The following is a 23,906-nucleotide window of genomic DNA, read 5'->3' as shown; positions in this document are numbered from 1 at the left end:
TTACCTGCCTACATGTGCACACAACAGTGGAAACACAGGCTGTCAGATGGACAGTTACTACAGATACCTACTTCAAGGTGAGCTGAACGATACTTCAAGGCTGTATCAGCTGCACTGCCTACTTCTGATATCTATATTGAGTGTTTTAATCTGGGACCATAGGTTACCCACTCTGTTGAATCACCTACAGCAAATTTGGCATGCCAGCTCCAACAGTCCTTTTCATAAGGSAGAACAACTCTACAGATCTCTAAAACAACTTCATTCATTCATGCTCTGGATGATGTGAAAAGGCCACAGTGATATGAATGCGATTATCCTGACTAAATGCATCTAGTTTAGTCAGAAGGGGGAAAGAAGAGGGGAAAGAAGGGGGAAAGCCACCCTTCTTCATATCAGGGTGCCACTGACACAAACTTCATGTTCTTCCCATTATACAGGAGGCTGGGGTAGAGGAAGAAGGAGGTTGTGTAACTGAAGAACTGTGTAGCCTTAAATACCACCACAGTTCTGATCATTCCTCTAAAAGCAGCTCGTACAAGTCTCCAAAAACAGAGACTACATTAAATCAAGATTATGTATAGAGTTTTATGTCATCAGGCTGAAGCTCCTCCCTAAGGGAACATCTACATCTCCACGCAAAATGGAGAACTGCATCACAACACTGACAGCATCAGTGCAGGCTGACGAAGTGAAGAGCAGAAGATTAACATAATCCGCTCTAATAAAAATCACCTAAGTTTTGAGGTACAGAGTTTTGGGATATCCTTAGGAATGGTAGATCACACTTAGTTGATCAGTCGGGGGAGGTCCAACTTTTTTTAAGTCATTCTGTGTTGCAGTTTGTTACTAAAATTCTCTCCGGGAGGCTGGTGAAATTAGAGGAAAAAAAAAAATGTTAAAATGTTGAGTTGCATATCCTAACCTGCTAGGAAATGTTTCAGGGTAAGCCAGCAGTTTACCATTGCTGGTTATCTAAGCATAAAAATATAGCCATGATTAAACACCTATATTTTTGGCTTTATATAGAAAATGGATGAGGGAGCAGGGGCAAAGGTATGGGAGAAGCAAAAGGTTTAATCCTACTCTTTTTAGAGATGGAATTTTGCTATAGGAACCTCCATTTAAAAACATCAGAAAGCTAAATGGCCAATTATAACAAAAAAAGAAGGAATCAGGAGACTACAGGAAAACTGAGAGTAAGGATTCTTTCTGCTTATTGAAGAATTCTTTTGTTCTAAAAATACAGCCTACAGATGAAGGCAATTGAGCTATTCTTGAAAATGCAGACTTCAAGCAAAGTCTTTAGGTATAGCAGCCAACAAAGAATCTTGAACCRAAAGGGCTGCATGAATATTTAACATCTGAATTTTTCACAATTGGCTGAACAATGCAATGAATGGAAGTAGAAGAGAGAAGCAATAGAGAAATGCCCATCAGGTTATTTTGAAAAGCTTTGAACTGTTTGAGATGTTCAAGTTTTAAATGCTCACAATTCATACAAAGAGAGCATCACTAGGGGGAGCTAAAGTAAAAAAAAAAAACACCATGCTTACATAACATTGCAAAAAATTGTAACAGTAACTTACGAAAGCATTTGTTTTATACAATATCATACMGYAGATATCTAGGGAAATGCAAGCATTTGTTTTATACAATATCATACAGCAGACATCTAGGGAAATGCAATTTTAATAAGTAATCTTCAAATAACCGACTTAAAGTACAATTTGCTATTCACATAAGTAGGCCATTAATTTCTTAAATGATTTATGCAACTCGCATACATTTCCGGCATTAAGCAGTGCCTTCCTGAAGGGAATCTTTGTAAATCAGCATTACGTAGGTGAAATTCCACTTAAATACTCCAGGAGATCTACCCACCTCAGGTTTTCAATATTTGCTGTTATTTTCTTCATGGGGAATGGACTGTTCTAATAAATGTCACACTAAAACCTGTATTACAGACTGTATTAACACTTCAGCTGTTTCTCTGCAAACGTACATATGGASTGACACTTACTCAGTTTGTATTTCTGGATCTGGATCACAAGAATGACACATGGCACTGAATCGAGACACAAAGAAGTCATAGCGTCTGTGGTAGGAAGGGGTGTCYTCCTCGATATTGGCGAATTTGACAAACTGAAAAAGCAAACATGTCAGAAAAGCTTTTGGAACCAATTTCGTGAAAGAAAATAACGAATCCTCAGCTTCACCTTGGAAGTTTCATTAAGCGTTTCATTAAATAAAGAAAAATCAACAATATCTAAGTGAAATGAACTTCACGTTTTTCTGTCAATTCTGCCTAGATTTGCAAAACTGATAAATAAGGAGTCAGGGAATTGTAGACCAATCAATTTTATTTCAATTCACAGAAAGGCATCCTTCTCCCCTACTCCTCCTCTCCCTGCCTCCAAAAACAATCACAATTTGAAAACATCTAAAAAATACAGGCATAAGTAACAGTCAACATGGATTTGTCAAGAACAAATCACATCAAACCATCTTAATTTATTTCTATCAAAGAAACAGATTTTGTGAATCCAAAAGAAGTAGTATCTGTCATATTTTGACTTTAGTGATGCTGTTGACAAAATTTTATGTAGAATTCTCAAAGGGAAGCTAGCAAAACACTGTCTAGAGAGCACCCCCATAAGACATGCAGAGAGTCTGAGGGTTAAAATATATATGCATATAAGTATGTGTAAATTCTCAGCCGCAATGATGCACTGAGCAAATCTCTGAAGAGRCCTGTCTGCAATGCAGCAGTATTTGAGTTTTACTAGGGACTTTGATGCTAAGAGTGGGCTCAAGAGATTTGCCCAAGCTCACTTGATGTCAGGATTTTGACAAATGGGAAAGAGGATCTGAAAACATGCGGATGCAGTTTAGAAGTGGYAAGTGCAAAATACCATTATAAGGCAACTACACAAACGCTGGGTAGACATGGTTGAATGCGGAAATAGAGTGTTATGAAACTACACTCTCCACAAGAGCCAGTCCTGTTATACTGACAAAGCAAATGATATACTAATATTTAACAACATTTACAAAATCTYTGCTGTCTAATTGGCACTAATAAAGCCTCAAATGAAGTACTGTGTCCAACTTTAGCCTCGCAGCTGAAGATGCCGGTTAACTTGTATAGTGCCTGTCAATTATCCAAGGGATGAACAAAGCTCTAGATAAACTTCTGTTAAAAAGGACTGAGATACTGAATTATCTGGTCTAGAGCAAAACAAAGTTAGTCTTACGTTAGTATAGCAGACAGCTATAAAGAGGAAAAAGAACAAAAGATTTTCCTTGTTGAACGCAATATAAAAATGAGCAGTGTGCTTACACTGCAACAAACACTGCTTCAGTTCAAGCTGAAAAACAAACAAAACTTGTCCTACTCCTTATCACCCTATTTTCTGTTTCATCTAGAACACTTTTCCCTTGCAAACTCACTGAGGAGTTCACCTACTGAAAGCTACAGGTRCAGCTGAAATCAGTTGTTTCCAAAATCATATTCTCAGCCATTATTAACAAAAAAAAAGGTGCAAAATAGTATATTACTGATGAGACCATTTTACACATCCTTCAGATAATAAAAAAAAGAGTGGCGCACAGACATACACACAAACACAATTCTGTGGAGTTTATTGGTGCAGTTTGGAAGACAGTCCATCAATAGCAAAACACAGCGTTTTCTCAGAATTATAAAAACCAGCTCCAGGTAGACCCAAGCATTCACTTGGAATGTCTTGTGTCTCACTAGTTTGCTTCATGAAACTTAATTACGAAAAMGATAAGAGACTTTCTAAAGATATTCTGAAGACAGGAACCTAATTAGTCCATTAAATGTAATACACCATGAAATTCAGGAAAGAGGAGAACAATATGGTCTTAATTTTCTCCAAGAGCTAGACTGGATTCATCCAGCAAGTTTCTGTGAAAGCATTTAATGGAAAGGAAGCAAAAGTCTCAGAGAACAAAATGCCTGCAACCACTCACCGGTAACATTTGGAAGTTATACCAGAACATRCATCTGCTATATCTGCCTACATGGACAATACAAAAAAAGGATTTGCACTTTTTAATCATATTTTCATGAATTTTTAAACTAGTAGAATTCCATCAGTGTCAAACTATGTAACAGCAATCATTAGTTACAGCAGGAATGTATTAACTGTTCAGTGGATGTCTGTTCTGGATCAAGACAAGAAAACTGGCTCCTATTTCCCAGAAAGAAGAGATTATTCAAGTCCTACAGGTAGATGATAATTTCTCAAATTAAATTCCTATGGCAAAAAATCTTATTTATATAGTCTTATGCTGTTTAGGTAGCCAATATTTAATAAGTAGAGAAAACAGGTTAAGGAATAGGACTTTTGATGCCTTCAGTTATGCCTTATCAGGTAATGAGTTGATGTATTAATCTATAGAAAGTTTACACAATCTCACCTATAGTTTTTGATATTTGAGTTTTAGCTCTCTGTTTGACAGCTTGTAATTCTCTCCTTATATTTCATGCTAAGGAGACTAGAGGTTTGGTTTTTTTCTTTCTTTTTTCTTTTAGATACAAAGCTACTGTATTTCATTACTAGGAAATTTTATCAGATAGGAAGACATGATACCCTATGAACACAAGCCTCTTATAAACTATATGGSATGGCATTAGCAAGAAACACGGATGTACACAAATGCTTTACCCAAATAAGTACTTAGAAAAAAGACAACCACTCAATGTTTTCAAACATTGAAAAAAGGAGAAGTTTCAAACATCAGACTCACACATTAACTWCACATATGAAATACAAAACTCATCAAAATTAAAACACACACGGTTCTCAGTCACAAGAATATTTAACTGTAACAGTTAAAAATTCAAAATGCTAGGAAACATGTTAGAATGGGGCAGCTTGTTTTACATTATATTTTACTTCAAGCCACTTGGACGCATATTTTCCTGACTGATGTATGTGCAGTCGCTTGACAGTCAGTACAACTAAGTTGGTTAATAGGGCCACATTCATGTGGGTATGAAGCTGCACAAAGCCGTATGAATAGGACAGAAGGGAAGAAAGTAATGTTCACCTGGGGAATCACACTAGAGGAGCATCTGAAGTGTTCTGCAAACTCAAATTCTGACAGACATAGAATAAAATTCTGAAAATAGTTTATTAGCTTGCAGAAGAAAAGAAAGGATGCTTTGCATAATTCTATCTGTACCTTAAATCCTATAAAAGAGCTAGAGCAGGAATGCTGAGTCCAYGCACAAAATACTGTACATGCCTACACAATTGTTATGAGCACATAATTTCACATCAGTGCATGGAATGAAAGAAGGATGAGGAATAAAACCAATGTGCCATCAACTGGTGAGGTTTTCTTCGGCATATCATTTACCTTGCTTTAAAAAATAAATACAATTATGACTAATAAACAGTCACCTTCTGCACAGGACTCCAAACACAAGCACTAATGGCATCATTGTTCCCTGGGTGCTAATAAGAAATTATCCTTCCAAATGAGGATTCCTACCAACTGGTGAGAAGATCTGTGGTAACTGGGGAGAACATCTGYTGTAACTATTTTAATAGCATTATATTGGAAATATATATTGGAAATATGTTTATTTCAGATAGAAAACAATGTTTTACTATCAAAATACACAGAAGAATCCACCAAGTCAATATTCCAGATTGCCCTAAAATGTTTTGTATTCAAATGAGATTTCTCCAAACAGAAAACTATCACCTGAAAGTTAACTGCACAAACTCATTATATTCACCAGCTGTTCTCTAAAGAAATTTTCTGCATCCTCCGTAAGAGCTTGACAGATTAATATATATCTGGTAAAGGCTTGTGCTGGAAATAAAATCTCAAACACAAGTTCACAAGAGCTCTTTCCCTCTGAACAGGGAGAACAAACCTAATTCATTAATTCTGCCCTACCAGTAACTATTAATGATCTACACATTACAAGATAACAGTCGAGTTGCACATATTTTACCAAATTAGATATTTTGTTACTGAAGTTCTKCAGTAGTGGTTAGAGAACAGTAAATTTAAGTTTGCAATTAGTTTCCAAAAACTAAGACTTCTTGCCAATCAGCCTTCAATTTATACCTTAAGTCAAAAAAGCCTCAGTTCTTCTCACCATATTCCTTCAGTTTCTGAACTAGCATATGTTACTTCAGTGATGGCAAAAATATCTTTCAAAACAGAAGACAGACTATYGGATTGGAAACCGGTCTATTACAAAAAAAATAAAGTAAAAATAAAAATTCAAGGTATCTACTACTGAATTCCACCCATACTCAAGTCTCTGACGSTATAACTAGATTTACATTATACATAAAAAAATTATTGCAATAACAAAGAGATATAAATTGACATGTAATTAYATCAATTTATAAATACAATTTAAGCTTATGAGAAAATATTATTTCTGTTTTTCATTTACATACTTTCACGCTTGAACTTCAAGACGGTAATTTATAAGGCTTTCTAAAACAGAACTCTTCACGTTTGCTTTATAAAAGCAAGTTAACTTAAAAAAATTTAAATTAAAAAAAAAATCAAACAGCTATACTAATCTCTTGGATCTTTATTAGCTATAGAACACTACATAGAAGTTCTATCTTCAAAGATTTTTCTCTGGCTTCCAAATCTCAGCTTTTCATGACAGCAAAAGCTTTCAGATCTTTGAGACTTAAAGCTATCAGAAGTTACTTAGTACTAAGACTTGTTTTATTTGAAACTCTGACTTACGATGAGTCACAAGAGTCCCCAGAGTAAAACCTGTTTGCTAGGGAATTTTTAAGGTGGGTAGRGAGAAGGAAACTCAAACAATGCAGCTAAGACAGTCAAATTTTGCTGGAGCCACATTTGCCTTTKTTCTCCAGTAAAACCTGTGAAAGTGTCAGCTTTGGATGGAAAAATAATCAAGACACTTAGAAAGATACAGTCATAGCCACAATCATTGCTCATGATTAGAATTCACCTAAATTTGAACCGACTCAAAAATGAGCCTTTGCACACAAACTTTTCCAAAGGCTGCCTTCCCCAGCTTAAAGATACTTATTTCCTATATAACTTTTATTATAGCACTTCCAGACAATACCACTTTCCTTTCTAACGTGGTACAACAAGATAACTCAAGCACATATAAAAGAGTTATGTGGTAACTGTTTACAATCAGAACTCACTTTTTTCTTTCTCTGCATGAGGGAAAGAGAAAAAATAAATAAAAAAAAATAAAAAAAAGATGATCTCAGAAGTGATGGCAAATCATCCTGCCTGGTGTCAAATATTCTCAAGCAGCAAGGCAGGTCATTACCCTCAGAAAAGGCAATCTGTCAGTGCCAAGATAGTTTGCTCCTCTAGAGTACACCCAAAAAGACTGTCTGCTCTGTCTATTGACTATAGAAGACATCTCGGGAAAATTGTATAATTAGGCTAAAATTAGCCRTTGAAATGCCATTGGAGCCATATATACAATTTGGTTTCCTGCTCTTACAGAATTTGACATCTTATTTATGAGAACATAATTGTTTTTGGTTGCTGAGTTTTACAAGAGACAACCAAATTATTCAATTTAGGAAGTCTGATTACTTGCTCTGTTCATAAAAGGCTTCCTTAGAAACTGACAGGGAGATCAAACAGATGACCATAACAAGGATATCTGCTCAGTAATGTATTTCTTCAGTTGAGACATGTCTTGTACATCAAAGTGGCTAGCATTAAATGTTCACTATTGAGCACATGAAACAGGAAAGTGATGCTTTTTGTATTTGCCAGCCCAGGAAATAAGTTTCAAAGCTATTCCCCTTTAAGGTCTCAACCAGGCATTATTTTACAATCAAAACAGTAAGAATCTGGGTAATCTGGCTCAAATAAATAATTATCCTGAGTTAATTTGCTCTATTTGTTCGAAGACTAAGGAGACAGTTCGAAGACTAAGGAGACAGTATAAGAGGGATGTGGAGCTTCTCGAGAGGGTCCAGAGAAGAGCAACTAAGATGATTAAGGGAATGGAACATCTCTCGTACRARGAGAGGCTGAGTGAGCTGGGCCTKTTTTCTCTGGAGAAGAGAAGGCTCAGAGGGGATCTGATTAATGTGTATAAGTTCAGGAAGGGAGAATGCAGGGAGGAAGGGGACAGGCTGTTTTCACAGGTGGCCAGCGATAGGATGAGGGGTAATGGCCATAAGCTGGAGCACAGGAAGTTCCCTCTCCATGTGAGGAGGAACTTCTTTMCTGTGAGGGTGACAGAGCCCTGGAACAGGCTGCCCAGGGAGCTTGTGGAGTCTCCTACTCTGGAGGTCTTCAAAACCCGCCTGGATGCCACCCTGTGCCACATGCTGTAGGTGTGCCTGCTTGAGCAGGAAGGTTGGGCTAGATGATCTCTAGAAGTCCCTTCCAACCTTGAATATTCTGTGATTCTGTGAGACACTTCTCCCGTTCACTACTGGAAGGGCTCTATGTTGCACTGCATTTAGAAATCCTGCTACAGAGCAGCAAGGCTCTGCACCTTCCTGCTTCCCTGAACTGCAATTTCATTTAACTCCATTCAATGGGACTCATGCTCAAAGGAAGCCTTCGAGAATCCACAGGGGGCCCATACACTAGCACAGGCAAAGCACAAGAAATATCAGCATTACTCTCTCATCTATGCAATCATCATAATCTTCATATATGCAATTAAAGTGAAAATAATCCACCTTACAATCATGAAACTTCTTAGGGGCACATTGTACAGGCTGGGAGATACAATGGCTATATTGAATATATGACAGAACCATAATATTGATACCATCCATCACTCTTCTTGCTTGGGGAGCCATCCTCGGATCTTCATCTGGACACCTTCTCAGTTATGCCTTTCAAAAGCCTKGATCTGAACAGCAAAATACTTAGGCTAATGAGATGTGGAGGCCAGAATGCTCAGTGTTTTTTGCCTCCTAGTTACCTTCCAGACAACAGGAACCTTGCTCAGGAGTATCATCACTGCAGAGATATCTCTTATTTCCTCTATCCTACATTATTTCTCAGAGTAGTAAAAGAAAATATCACCCTACCTATGCAATGACYCCAGGAATACTGTATTAAAGATTCAAAATATGAATTCAAAGAACAGCTTTGCTCCTTGCATAATAAGTCATGTCTTCAGGAGATGAGCCCAGTCAAGAGATGGAAAAAAAAGCTTTTCCTGCATGCTTGTATCTGTTTTGCATTTAGGTCCAAACACCAACTGCAATATGGCTGACAATATTGCTACACACAGAACCTTCTCAATTCATGTAAACTGACAGATACTCTGTCAACTGTCATTTTTTTCTGCCTTAGAAAATAMGCAGAGACTTATTCTGATTAGATTCAGCATCTCAGTTTACTCACAGAATTGGTTCCTAGAACTTGCAGCTTTGGTTCTCCTGATTCCAGAAGCTTGGCCACCATGTGAAGGAAACTTTCTACAAATGGCTTTATGCTTTGAGAATGGCAAGCCATTAAAAGTTGGTCCAGGGCTTCCATGGCAATTAAAACATACCTAAAATTGTGGAGAGACTCACATTAGCACACATGCTTGATTTATCTCAATTTAATCAGTTTAGGTCCTTATTACTACAGAACTACAGAATTTAGAAATGAATAGAGGGAAGAAAGATCCTTGTAAGAATCTAAAAATAGTACTGCCATTTCCTACATTAATATATATACATATACACACACACACATATATATTTTCAATAGAAATTCTCTCATTTTCTCCTATTTGTTTTGGATGAATGCTTTCAGAAGGCATGTCAAAATTAACATTGAGCAAAAAGAAAGCATAAAATAAAAATTAAATCAAGCTATATTTTAATTACAAACACCATTTTTCTAGTCCATAGTTCTTATGCTCATTAAAATCCCAAATCAGCAAGATATCCACTTCTGTAAAGTATGTGAAAGAGAAGTTAAAAAAAATGAGTTATCTGAAATATTTAATCGTCCTGCAATCGTTCTGCAAAATTCTAGAAAAGGGACATCCTTAATGTCAAAAATGATGCCCTATTACAGATACTTTCTTTCTTTTCCAACTCTTACTGTTTAACTTTTTGTGCTCAATACTTTTCTACTTAACAATCTTTCAAAGTTCTCACTCAAATAGACTCAGAACACAGCAGAGTTTAACTTCATGTTTAAATATAATACAGTCCAATGGGGCTGAAAAGAAAATTATTCCCTCCTCCTCATTCTCTGAATGACATTCGATGGTCTGGGTCTATCAACCCTTAAGTCAGACCAGCACAGTGATCATGAAATGTAGCTACTTTTTTTCCATCTTTTATGCAGAAGTCAATTTCTTTACCCGTAGCGATGTCTGACAACATCTCTGCTCAGCCTCTCTGCCAGGTAAGCACCAATTCGATCTAGTTTTTCTGGTGCAGAAACTGCATAGAAAGTCAATTTCTCCATATCAGCTTTAACAAGACCATCCTAAAACAGAGACACAAAACCACAGAAATCAAATTACAAAGGTACAAAGTAATTAAAAGATTACAAAACTTTTGAAGCATCTTTCCTTTTGTCTACTGTAAGTTCAAAGAACGGATTCCTGCAGACTAGAATAAGCAACTGAAAGAAACAGAACTTTTGAAAAAAACTGCTGATAGTTCAGCTTAAAGAAAAAAAAAATCAAGTGAAGTATTTCTGAAAGAAATGAACTAATTATCTTTCTCCCCCTTTCAGCCAAAGCATTTGGTGAAATGCATCATCAGTTCTGAGACATTTACGCTACTGGTACAGTTTAATTTCATTCCCCAGCCCACAAGATGTCATATATTTAATGAACAATTTGAACAAATTTATCCTACACGCAAACAAGATTTTAATTTATTTTATTTTATTTTTTTTCTCAGGTAAGGCCAAGGTAACTGAAGGCTATCTCTTAGAAAAAGATGTTTTATTAAAAAAAATTGTAAGAATTGGTAAAATAGAAAAAAAAACCCTGAGCATTAGGTATTCATTAAAACATTTTTGAGCATCAATCACTTAAAACTTAAGTCGTCACTTACTTTTGGATCCTCAGGAAATATGTTGTCTACCAGACGCTTGTAGCGAGGTCGCAAAGCRGCACAGCAACAGCACACTCCTGAGGAAAGATTTACCCAACAAGTTTTAGAACAAAGCTTAAAAAAAAAAAAAAAATCATTTTAAATGGCTAGTTAACGAGCAAGAAAAATGAATACAGYAGCCTTTTACCATCAGCACTTAAGCAAAATTAAGCTCAAAAAAAGTGACTGAGAAGTCAGATATGCAAAACTACTACTAGAATACAGCCTTAAATGTCTTGGCTTTAGGAAAAATGAGTAACAAACCATAAGGTGAGGTGAGGAATGGTCTTAGTGTTCATAACGTGTGAATTTTGCTCTAGCCAAGATTCTAACACAGGATTATGGGGACTAGTCTAAAATAGACTAATTTTGTGATTAAACTCTGTGATTCTGTGATTAAAGCGTAAACTAAGGTGAAAAACACTCTGCCTTTCTTCCTGTGACCCCAAAGGTGCCTTCATAAATATTCTGGCAATGTTTAATATCCTTAACTAATATTAGTATCACACAGTTGATTGTTAACCAAATAAAACATTTTATGTTAATTGTCAGTATAACTAGAAATCTGGCAAGTTACCTCTCAAAAATGACAGATGATTTTAAAGAATTTTAGTTTCCATTTTCCACCGACTGCTGTCTATTCTGCATGGATTACATATTACTATGAAAATACACATACTCTCAGTGAAGTTTAATACCTTTATTTGTTGTCTTATCTCCATTGTAAATGAGCATTTCACAACACCAAAAAATCAAAAAAAAATAAAAGAAAAAAGGGTTGTCAATAAAAACTGCATTATGACAGGAACTACATAAAGGAGTATAAAATAAGAACTATAGAAAGTAGTATAAATCATATAAAGTAGTATAATCTAAAACACAGGAAACAATCCTTCCCTTAATTATTCCCCAGTTTATTGGTGATCAAATAAAGGTGGTTACTTGAAGTTAAAAAAAAAAAGTATTTTGCTGACCTCATTTCTACTCTGCTAGTGATACTCAATCAGGTAAAAAAAAAATCAGAACAATACATACAACTTATTTACAAAGTACATATATATTTTTACTCTAGGATTCAGTAMTACTTTGTTTTTGCAATAATTCTGATCTGTACAAATAGAAATACCATCTGAATACAAAATGTAACATAAAAACAAAAAACCCACAAGTTTCTAGTTATATGTCCAGTTCCTTTAGTGATGCAGGCTCATTCCAAAGCTATYTAAATGGTTTAACAAACCCAGTTTTAAATTGCTTCAGGTATGGAAACATTATCAGACTAACTCATTGGTCAAGTTTCAGACTGACATCAAAACAGGGAGATTTGAAGGCTCTTTACCAAAGCTGCACAAGGATCGGGGGCTGTCACATCTTTCAAATCTCAGCTACCTCAGAGTAACTAAATATCTCACAGTTATCTTATGAAARACATCCATTTATGCACTTAAAAAGTCTAAAATGCTTTGCAAAAATAACAAAAGGATAATTGCACCAATTCAAAATAGGMAAAAGAATAGAAGTTATCATCTGGATAACCTTGATGTTTACAATGTATCTGCAARTTTTCCAGGCTGGTAAGAGACATGAGACAAAGAGACCAAGATTTGTATTTCTTTACATAACAYGCACAAGACTAGCTGAGCAGATACTGCCCCATCCATTCCACCCATTTGTCACTATGACACTTTTCTTTCCACTCGCAGTGCAACAACTCCACTCTTACAATTTATCTAACTAGAAACTGTCCTGAAATATGTTTTTGAAACAAGACTTTGACTTCAGTTTCTGTTTGGTGCTATTTTAATTCAATTCAGGAATTAGAAAGTTTCAAGTATAATCAGTAAGATGGTCACAAACTTCAGGAGAGCAAAGATAATAACAAATAAACTCCAAAGCAATAAACTTTCTACTGAGAGTTTTTGTGTGAAATAGMACTTTGCCACTACTGTGAAACTCTTCATACAAGTTTGTCTCTCTTGACACCTCCTACTGCTCACTGAAGTCTCACCACTGTAAAACTCACATTTACATAAAAAGCTATAGCCACTAAGTGATTAAAATCAAGGCTATTTCACATTCCACTGAAAAATACAGGTAAGACTGAAACAAAATATGTTAAAAATATACTCACTTTACAGGTAATTCATAGTTGAATGAATATATTTTAATATGTTAGTATTTTGTATAATTCAAGATAAGGTAAAGAATGAAGCRAAAGTAAGCACTACTCTTAGTGTCTAGCATATCACTCAGTGTGAGGAAAAAGGCATTAAAATGTATCAAAGCAAGACATTTTTCCRAGTCACAAGTTCTGCAGCTGGTTCAACATTCTTTGAATTTGTGTTTTTCTACCTGGCTCTTCTACCTTTCTTACCACTAGTATCAGTCTGGACGAAGCAGTACATTTTACTGCTATTACTGATAACAAAATATTCTTATAGTAACGTTAGTACAATATTTTGCTGAAGCTACCTGAAATATAATAAAAACACACACACACCAAAAAAATAGATTACATGCAATGCAGGCATTTAAAAGCACATTTAGAGTTAGTTTCTCCCCTTTTAAGTGACAGGAGAGAAAAAGAACTAAAATTTAAAGTCTTAAAATGGTGGTTTAGAAGACAGGGAATTATGTAAATTGAACATAAAATGGAACGCCTGGATACAGACACTCATTTGAGAAGGATGAAATATCAGGTTACAGAGTAGCAAACGCTGACAGCCCTGCTAGATGGTTTCAGGTAACAGAAACTCAATCGCATTCAAATGCTGCTCTTCACATTTATTCCATACAATGAGTTTTGAGCTCCCTGCAAAAACCAATAGGAAGTTACAGAAGATGTGAAAGGTTTTTCTTCTCTTTATCCCAGGTTTTTCATTCATTTTTACACTGTCATGTTCTACAGCTACTAAAACAAAATGCAAAGCATTGTCTATCACTAAGACATGAATCTAAATCGAATTAATTTTAATTTAAAAAAATAAGTATCATTAAAAAAGCACATTCAAGTTTTACAAACTAAAACTTCAACTATTAAAGCTTTCAACTCTGAAAGCTCTTTTGAGTAAAGGTATTAAAGCAGAAGACAATTAAAAAAGTGACAGATTCTCCAAAGAATAGATAAAATAATTAGGAATAATTAGTCATGACATAGATTTTGAGATAAAATAGCTTTCATCATTACTCTATGTTTTGATATAACAGGAAAGACTATTAAAAAGGTACAAAATACTTTTAAAATATTCCTGAATATTAAAAACACAGAATAATTAAGACTTACCAGTATATTAGAAATAATACCAACTTAAAATTAACTGAAGTATATAGAGCACAATCCAGATAAAAAAATTGATACAAGTAAACAGTTCATTTCTTACAAACAAGCTGTTTTCAGTCATAGCTATGCAGAATAGAAATACCAAGCCAGATAAAAATGTTGTTGTTCCAGTCAAGGTTGGAACAAGACAGGTTTATCACCCCAAAATACTACGACAATTTCCTTTCAGTGCTAGACATAATTTTCATTCTAAGGTTCTCTCTCTTGAAAATACCTCTTTATCATTATATACAAGTCTACAGAAACTTCATACTGTCATATTATGCCAAGGTAAATATTTTAGGCAATGGTTTAGAAGTTACTTTGGCAACAGTGGCATTTTCTAAGTTTGAAAATACATGTTCTGTTTCATTAAYGGAATCTCATAATCTGCCTTTTACATATTAAAGCTGTATATAACTTACCAACTCTAAAGACACTTTTTACATGCATTTATTTTACACATCAGCAAAAAATATAGCCCATGTTATCAGAAAATGGTAATTTCACCTACCCAAACACATACACGGCCTTGGTTCAAAAGCAGAATTATAGTCATAGGTTTTTTCCTGCTCAACAGTTGGAACTTGGACATACTGCCTCATCTTGGCCACAGCTGCACTCCCCAGGTGCTCTGTCCTGTCTCAGCACTTTGCTCTCTCAAACTCATACAGAAGGAGTTGCTTCACGCGAGGGCTCTCCACTACTGTACCCTTAYCTGATTAGCTCTGTGACATCTATGTGAAGCCAACAAACACGTGAAAAACTTCAGTATCAAATTCCATTAATTAGGCCAGGCAGACGAAAAGAGAAGAGAGACAAAAGTTGTACTGAATCATGAAAGTGATTCACGACTCATCACGATGAAACTGTGAATAGGGACAGTTTCATTATTTCGACTTCCCCAGAGCAGACAGCTCACTGCTTCTGTGAGTTACAGAAATCAGTAGAGAGAAATCAAATTCATTCATGCCACATACCATTGTAAAAAGGCAAATATTTTAGCAAAATGCGCTCACCTGATCTTACCAAACTGAATGCCCAGGACAAAAATTTAAGTTGCTGACTATAAAGACTTTTTAAAAAGAAGGGTTTAACTTTAAAATCAGATAACTACTGTAACGAGTCACACAGTTTAATTTCATTAACACTATCTTTAATAATACCTCAAAATTCAAGAAGCTGGTATTAGAACATTTTAATCTCAACRAATCACAAATTCTATAAAAGGAAGAAGAAATTTCATTTTGGTCTAAACACTTTAAAAGTTACTTTCTGATACTGCATTTTTTTTGACTTTGCATTTCTTTCCAACACTTCATCCTTTTGCTTCCTACATCACATCAGTTTGGATAAAATGAATGGGTAATTCTTAAATATTTCAAACACACTGAAAAATAAATGCTTGTGTTTAATAGAACTGTGAATAATAACKTTCAATACTGAAGCAATGTTTCCACTGCACTTTTAGTCTTAAAAGACAGATAATAAACTTATTTACTGACTGCATGTAAACTCAGGAAAAAAAAACCCACTGAGCTACATAGGAACTGCCATCACGTATTTTGTTAAAGAAACTCTATGATGCAAGATAGAAGGATATGTATTCTGAGAAAATATAATTTCAAAAGAGCTATATACTGCTAGAGCTCATTTGCATGAAATTATAATCARTGAAAAAACCCTTAAACTATCTTTAAGCCATGTCCTATTTCTAAAAAAAAACACACAAACCCAGAAACTGATTTTAAAGTTGCTTATTTAATCAAAACTGTACATACATATATAGATTATGTTATCCTATGTCAGTTTCTTCCAGACCTCTTTCTAACATTGCTCAATACCCTTGTCTCTATTCTGCAAACAGCTGACAACAGTATTAGACAATCTGAACAAAAACTTCTATTCACTTACTGAAAACTTCAGCATGTTCCAAAGCTTGACACAATCATTTATAACCTTATATTCYATCTCAAGATTTAAAAAAGCCTCTCCATTTCTTTTCAAAAATTATTCTAATTAAAAAAATTCAGCTTAGGTCTGTTGATTAACCTGTATTTTAGTATCAAGAAACACTGAGTACTTAAGATTTTATCTCTATGATCAATGTCCTTCGATATAAGTATGTAAGTATAGTTACCTATGCATTAAACTTTCTCCTCTTATCTGAGAAATGCAAATAAACAAATTTATTCCAAACACTTAGAGAAAAGTGCATAAAATAGTACTGTCACCACTACACTTGATATATTTGGCTAATTTTGAATTGTCAGTACCAGTTGATGCATATAATTCACTATTTACAAGGACATCCCCCTTCTATGAAAAAAGATACGAGCAAAAAAAAGTTAAAAATATTCTTCAACCTGCTATAAAAAGACCCACAGCTGTACAGCTGTTCTAATCAGCCCTTGCAATGTCCCTCTGACRCATTCCCAGAGGGAACAGAGGACTCAGCATCTAGATGTCCCACCCTCCAAAATAAGCTTTTCCCTTATTTTTCTCTTCCCCACTTTTATCTGATTTCTGAAGAGTTCATTTCTAGCTTTTCTCAAAACAAAGGAAAAAAAAATCTAATTTCTGTCCCAAAAGTATAATCTTGATGTGAACTTCTGAAAAAAAAAAAATCTCAGTCAACAGCAAACATGGAAAATCTCATCCACTGTCTAGTTTCGCAACTGCACATTTCTCTTTGAAAACTATTTGGTGCTTACAATTAATGAAACAGAAGAGAATAATTATCTCCTTGAATAATTATCTCCTTAACTCATGCGTGATTTCAGGATGTATGCTCCTGCACTCCAAACAATGTTAAAAAATACAACAGGCTACAGCAAGATGTAAAAATAATTAACATATAAGCAGTTTGTGAAATGATGAAGGACAATGCACAAAACGATCAGTAAGGGGTAGGAAAAAATGAAAAGAAAAACCTAGCCACGAAAACCTTACCACTGAGCTTCTTCAAAAGGTATTCATTTCAGAAACACTAGCAATTAAAACAAATCCCCAGAGAAGATACCATCTTTGGGATGGTGCCTTTTAAAGGCTTCTAATCCATTAGAAAGCAGGATTCCATTACGTCAAGGTCTCCGGTTGCATTATTTTCACAGGTCCCTCTGCCTGCAGTGTTTTTGTCTTGCCTCTTCTCCTTTCCTCCTGTCTTTGTTCTTATTCTCATATGGGAACATCTTCTACCTGCTCAGTTCTGTTCTTTTGCACAATTTCTCCTTTGACACCCTGAGTACCAGAGTTCTCTATTTTTAACATGTTATTAAGAAAACCTAAAAATAATCTGGTTCTAGTGAGAGAAGCTCTCTGACACATTATACATRTCACTTTAGCTCTTTTGTCCTTACTTATCAGCACATTGTTAGCCGAAACAAGGTCATTTACTTCTATTACTAAATAGAACACACACAAAAAGAAGATGCATCAATATGCCTTGCATTAAGATCCCTAACTTCCCTTTTCAAGGAAGAATCAAAATATTAAAAATGAATAATTTCATGTTGCATTTTTTCCTCAAGTTTACCAAGCGTTTCAGTTAAGGAATAGCTTGTGTTTTGTGTCTCAAAAGCTATTACATTTGAAAACCAGGCTCCTTTTCAGTGTCATGTTTTAAAAGCTCTATGTTAACAGCAATTTTGCAGTCCTTAGGCACTACATGTCCCCTTCAATTACACGTTCAGTCTTAAGGAACACACAGGCCTTTCCTCCCACCACCGGCTGCAGCTACAACACCAAGTCTTATCTGGCTTCCAATCACCAGCACCGCTCCTGCCTCATTTTTCTTTTTATCTCTCATATTACTTCAATTGGAATATTAGGTCAGATCCACAGCATTAGCAAACATACAGGGACAGCTTAGAGAAATATGAGTAATTTGGAAATTATACCTGCTATTTCAAGGACCTTAAAAATAGATCTCACRTTGAGTGAGCCTCAAATTGATCTATGAAAGTTTTTTAAAGTGTAAACATATATGCAAACAGGGTTACAAATATTTCACTTATTGTCAAGGGACTTCTATATAAAATTCATCAAGAAGCCTGCAAATCATTTTTTATTATGTATCTTGTGTCCCTGGGTCAGTACAGGACAATCCAGCGGAGAATCTGCCCCTCCAAGCATCACCACTCTTGCTCTAGGAAGAGACACCTGAGAAGGCAAATCCAGGTAAGTGTGTGACCCCTCCCCAGCACAAATGGCAGTGAGTGACAACCCTCTGTGGTGCTGTCACAAAGCTCTGCAGCCCAAGGTAAAAATACATTTTGATTTTCAGTACTGAGACAAGGGGGTAGAAGGGCATCTGAGGCTTTTAGGGAATTTGGGACATTGACTTCACAGCTTAGGGAACCATATAATCTTCTAAAAGACATTCTTAAAGGACTAAGGAAGATTTCCTCTATGCAATAATTTACTAAGTTAGAAACCACCTCAGAGTCCTCCCCTTTTGTGGCCTGTCYAGCCTGAGACCCAAGAAAGGTGTGTATGGAAAATGCCATGGCAATGGAAGCCACCTATGCTTGTGCACCAAGGACATGGTGCAGGTTCCCTTCTGCTCATGGGCTAACACCATGTCGACTCCATTATGGAGATGGGATATCATGGAGACTGCCAAATCTACTCCACCTCTAACTATTACCCTTTACTGCTCTTCTATGTTGCTCTTCCACGTGGGCACCAATGATGCAGGCCAAGGACTGCTCTGATAGCATCAAGTGTGGTTACAGAGTTCCAAGGGCTATCAGTGGTATTTGGGCCATGGTTTTCTCCTCAATCTTGCCAGTGAAGGGGAAGGACAGGAGGACAAACAGATGGCTACAGAGAGTGAACAACTGGCCATATAGCTGATGTTGACAACAGGATTCTGGTTTCTATGACCATGGGACCCTGACTGGAGATTTATGTCTGCTTGGGAGAAATGCAATCCGTATCACCAAATGAGGCACATGAGTCTTTGGCAACAGGCTGGCCGAGAGGGACTATAAACCAGGAAAGACATAAGGAGAAGAGAGTTACAGAGACTACGCACTTAGCAAAACAGGGCTCAAGTGGAGATGCCCTAATTTTTGACATGAACGCAAGGAAGTGCCTACATCACCCTTGTAGACATTCAAAAGCCAATGGGACAGAGTCCTAGGCAATGCACTTTAAGTGACCTTTCCTGAGGAGAGCTGGTTGGACTAGACAATGCCCAGAAGTCCCTGCCCACTCAAACATCCTGTGAATTCTATATGCAAAGTCAACTATCTCATGCTGCTATGACAAATACATGAACTTCCCCCTTGAATGTGGGGGATAATTAACATGATTTACATTTAACATCATTCCTGTAACAAGGTCACAAATTTGAAACATACAAACATTACATCTCTTACAACACAAATCACCATCCAAATCCCATAGATGATTCTGCCTATCCTTTAAAAGGYGTCAGAAGCCCTTCAATCCAAGGTCAGTCACAGAAGAAGCTGAAGATTCCTGACACCTGGGAAAACTGCCAAAACGCTGGCAAATYGACCCTGCTGATCAACCAAAGCCTGCCCAGAGTAGTAGCTTTTGCCATTTTTGAGGCTCTAGTATTCCCATGCCAAGCAGAGTGAACAATGTCAAAAGCTTCCTCCTTTGGGGAGTCCTAAAGGCCAACAGCAGATGATTCTGTCAACGCTACACATTTGTACTATTTGAAGACATTACGAAGGATGGCCTTGGGAGATTTTGATCACTTGCCCCAGAGAAGCCATGCTCACTTCAAATCAGCTAGCAACTGGCCACCAAGTGGCCTGGTTTGCAAGACCTCCTAGGGTAATAACTACCTGAAGTGTCATGCATGGGAAATCTAAAGTAGAGGGCTGGCAAGACGTTCATGATTTCTGCTCATTTTTTCCAAGTTCAAGACATCGTGGTTTCATGATATCAAGCTTGTTTCCTTGACCCAGAACCAAACGAAGGGAAGATGAACTGCAGCGGCAAGAAGCTCCTCCTGCTCTCACTCAAGAGGAGCTTAGTCCAAAATACAAAAAAGCAGAAGTTCATGCAAAATAATTTTAATGTATTTTAAATACAGATATTAGATAGATACTACACTGAAGTTATTCTAGGTTAATCTCAACTGTAAAATATCCCTCTGACTGTTATTCTTCTCCATTAGTCCTGGAAAGTGTACTCGGCTTGGCATCAATTTTCCCAGAATAACTGAAAGGTAGTTCATAGGAGGTTCTGAATGGTCCTGTGCTCTCCAAAAAAGCGTATACGTAGAACATATGCCTTGAAGGCTCCATCTGGAAATGATATATCACAACTAATAAAAAAACAGTTTCTCCTCTGTTGTGCATCTTTAGTACCTAATGATGCCAGCCTGCTCCCATCGGTCTAAAAGACTGACAGATGTGTAGCTACATACGAAGAAGCAGTTTTATACATATACACACACACCTACATATGCACACGTTGTTAATCATTTAGTCTCAGGTGTCATCAGCTTTCTGTAGAAACTAGACAGAACTTCACGCGGGCACAAGACTCATCGTCTTCTATGGCAACCCAAGCTCTTACTCGCATATACTATTCCTCCTCAGTGTGCACAACGCCGACTTCAATTTGCAACATTTTGGTAGGTCTGGAAAACTCCTGTCTGAAAAAGTATTTGTTCTGACTTTAAAAGCTTACAAATCCAACAACAAGAAGAAATATATATGGGAAGTGTTGGGTCCAGCTTGCACTATTCTACTGGTAAGAATACATGAAAACTTGATTATCTCAATATCAAATAGTTTAACCAAGTACTCCTATTTCTTAATATATGAAGTGTAAAATTTGGTTGTTATTATCTCAAAATCCCTTCTCAAGCATGAAATAGTTACATTCTAGTTTGTAACAAGTGAGAGAATTTATTTTAACCACAGAATACAATACCGCAGCACAATGACACAGTTAGTTTGAAGTTCCTGGATAAGAGCTACTGTAAGAATTCTCAAAACACTTAAAAACTCTAGAAGCTCATTTCAATACAAAGCATAGAAATAAAGCATTTGAACATGCCTAAGTACAATTTTGACACTTAACTATGTCCCCATTCTCCCTCCACATGGTTATACAAAAACACATCCTAGTCCCATGAGCTCTGCAAAATCCCGAAGTTGGCTTCAGTGATAAAGCAATCATTGTTTCAAACTTAATCCACAGATGGTCTAAAACAGGAAAACCTAATCAAGAGTAATACAAATATAAACCCTCACTATGAAAAAAATGCTACACAAAATGCCTTAAAGTTTAATTCCTCTATTTCTTGTAATTCTGCATATTGTAAACTTTAGCTTCAATTAACAGCAACTGTTGAAAAGGTACAAAGATACAAACTTTGTATACTATTATTTATACATTAGAAAGTCAGAGAAATGAACAGTCATAAGACACAGATTTAAATTGTCCACAGCAAAATAAATCTAGATTTGACCTAGAATTGAACTTTCAACAGAAGAAATAATTAATCTTTTCTTCCAGAGTACAAGAGACACAAGCTATTAGAAGAAGAGTTGGGCTGTTATTCCTACAGATTTGATAAAATACCAGTTTAACACTTTTTCAATTTCCCCTATTACTTAGGCAAGCTATTTTTGTTAGCTTTACAGTAAGGACAAAGCACACAGGAAAAAAAAAAGAAAAAGGTACTGCAACAACAGACCTGATTCGGACTGACACAATCCTGTCTTTTCATTCATTCAAAATTATTTTGAGATTAATACTGCTGGGAACTTTTGCCCTGTAGGAAGGGAGAYTGAAATGTTCTGGTCTGCAAAAAATTTAATCTAATGATTAGTGGGGTAGGAGGAAGAGTCACAAAATCTTTCCTGACGCACATCTATAAAAAATTATTACATTTAAAATAATTAATGTAGGAAGAAGATAGAAATTTGATTGTGTTCAGAGACTATGATGCTCCTTATTTTAGTTTTCTACTTTGGCAGAAATCCTTTTAAGAAAAGCCAAATTTAAAAAAAATCTGAAGTAAGCACACTTTTTCAAATCAAATGTTTACCTTTTCTCACATAAATGTTGCAGATTTTCCTATTTTTTTAAACAGATTAATTCCTGCTCGTTGTTTAGAAAAGTATTTTAAAGAATCCAAAGCTCTTAATTACCAAGTACCAGCACATCAAATGTTTATACTTCAGGAGCTCTTATTTCCATATACAACTCTCCAGACTTTGGTAATTTAACTATTGAGACATGCTTTTTGCTATAAAGTAAAAACATACTAGTCTGACTACCGCAATATTCTCCATTCAAATATCAATATACTTAAGCTTCTGACCAACAGAAGTATTTCATAAATAAATTTAACTAATTTTTTTTTATATACTGCAATCAAGAAATTTTCTAATGCAAAAAAACCTTTATTTGCTAGTCTTAATTTCTTCAATATAAGCATGTAAAAAAAAAAAAAAAAGAAGACTGTATTATTTTGTGTACTTCTTTTCAAATATAAACAATTAAAATGCTCTCCATGTGTTGAAAGAGTTTAACACTGATCCCTTTCTGGGTATCCAGAGGTTTGTATTCTTTGAATCAGCTGGATTACTAGTAAAAGTCATTGGCTATTCTCTTTAATAGATTAGCAAAAGGAAAAAAAAAATAAAGCTTCTATACTTGATTAATAATTCCAGAAACACAGAGCACAGCAAAACTTTGGATATTTATTCAAGCACCCTTAAAAAAMCAAAATCCTTCACTACTCAAGTTTGAACATAATCAACTGAAATCTACATGCTATTTAATGAGGAAAGATCTCATCCATCTACTTACCCCAATTTTCTACTCATTCCTGTCTAACTCCTGTKTCAATTTATCCTGAATAACAGGGCTTTCTGGAAACAAAATAGCACTCATTGAAAGCCAAGAGTCATGTAGAAAATTAACTTGTATCTCCAATAATTCATAACAGAACCAGTTAAAAAAATGGCATTGCTTGTGGTATAGGGGGAAGGAAAAGAATGTCCAAAGCATTTTTAAAACCACTGTTAACCCTAGGTGTTCCAGAGACATGCATTTAAYCACACGGTGGAAAACATATCCCCTCACAAATCAATTCCTTTATCTTCATGCATTAAAAAAATAGGCCGCTTGCATGCATAATCAGCATGAACCTTCTTACCCTTTCGTCCCATGACTGAGAAATCAATAACAAACAATGGTGCCCATGAAGGTTAATCGACTGATAGGAAAACCCAGTTGCAAAGCAATTTCTGTGAATGACAATGATAGCAGTATTTCAATTAAAAAAAAAGTATGATACATTTTAATATTCGTTCCAAGTTTATGTATAGTTTAAAAATCACTTGATTTGCAGGCTTAGATGAACAGAGTRAAGATAGAAGTATCTGATTTTCTAAATAGTTTTAAATTCAGTTGTGCACACATATAAACGACATATTAAGTGACAACAGCTCAAAACCATACTTTTCAGAAAAATTTTGTCTGTATGGATC

The 23,906-nt window shown here is 35.7% G+C and overlaps 1 protein-coding gene across 3 annotated transcripts in view; it reads right to left on the bottom strand.

Annotated features, from left to right (window-relative positions):
• EFR3A (EFR3 homolog A) overlaps nucleotides 1–23,906 on the bottom strand; it is a 62,081-nt gene that overhangs the window by 32,800 nt on the left and 5,375 nt on the right. For 2 of the 3 annotated variants that reach the window (XM_026053430.1, XM_026053428.1), the window contains exons 3-7: nucleotides 23,573–23,663; nucleotides 11,055–11,131; nucleotides 10,349–10,476; nucleotides 9,391–9,541; nucleotides 2,024–2,145 (exon numbers count right to left, since the gene is read on the bottom strand). In XM_026053430.1, the coding sequence (XP_025909215.1) occupies nucleotides 2,024–2,145; nucleotides 9,391–9,541; nucleotides 10,349–10,476; nucleotides 11,055–11,131; nucleotides 23,573–23,585 (491 nt within the window). In that variant the 5' untranslated portion in view covers nucleotides 23,586–23,663. The remainder of the gene's footprint in view (nucleotides 1–2,023; nucleotides 2,146–9,390; nucleotides 9,542–10,348; nucleotides 10,477–11,054; nucleotides 11,132–23,572; nucleotides 23,664–23,906) is intronic. The other variant, XM_026053429.1, reaches the window with a different exon arrangement.

This window comes from Nothoprocta perdicaria, unplaced genomic scaffold (genome assembly GCF_003342845.1).
Source record: "Nothoprocta perdicaria isolate Ctin4 unplaced genomic scaffold, notPer1 scaffold_115, whole genome shotgun sequence".
Classification (NCBI taxonomy): domain Eukaryota; kingdom Metazoa; phylum Chordata; class Aves; order Tinamiformes; family Tinamidae; genus Nothoprocta; species Nothoprocta perdicaria.
The sequence above is the reverse complement of the archived record's forward strand: the minus strand, read 5'-3'. Positions and strand labels throughout refer to the sequence as shown.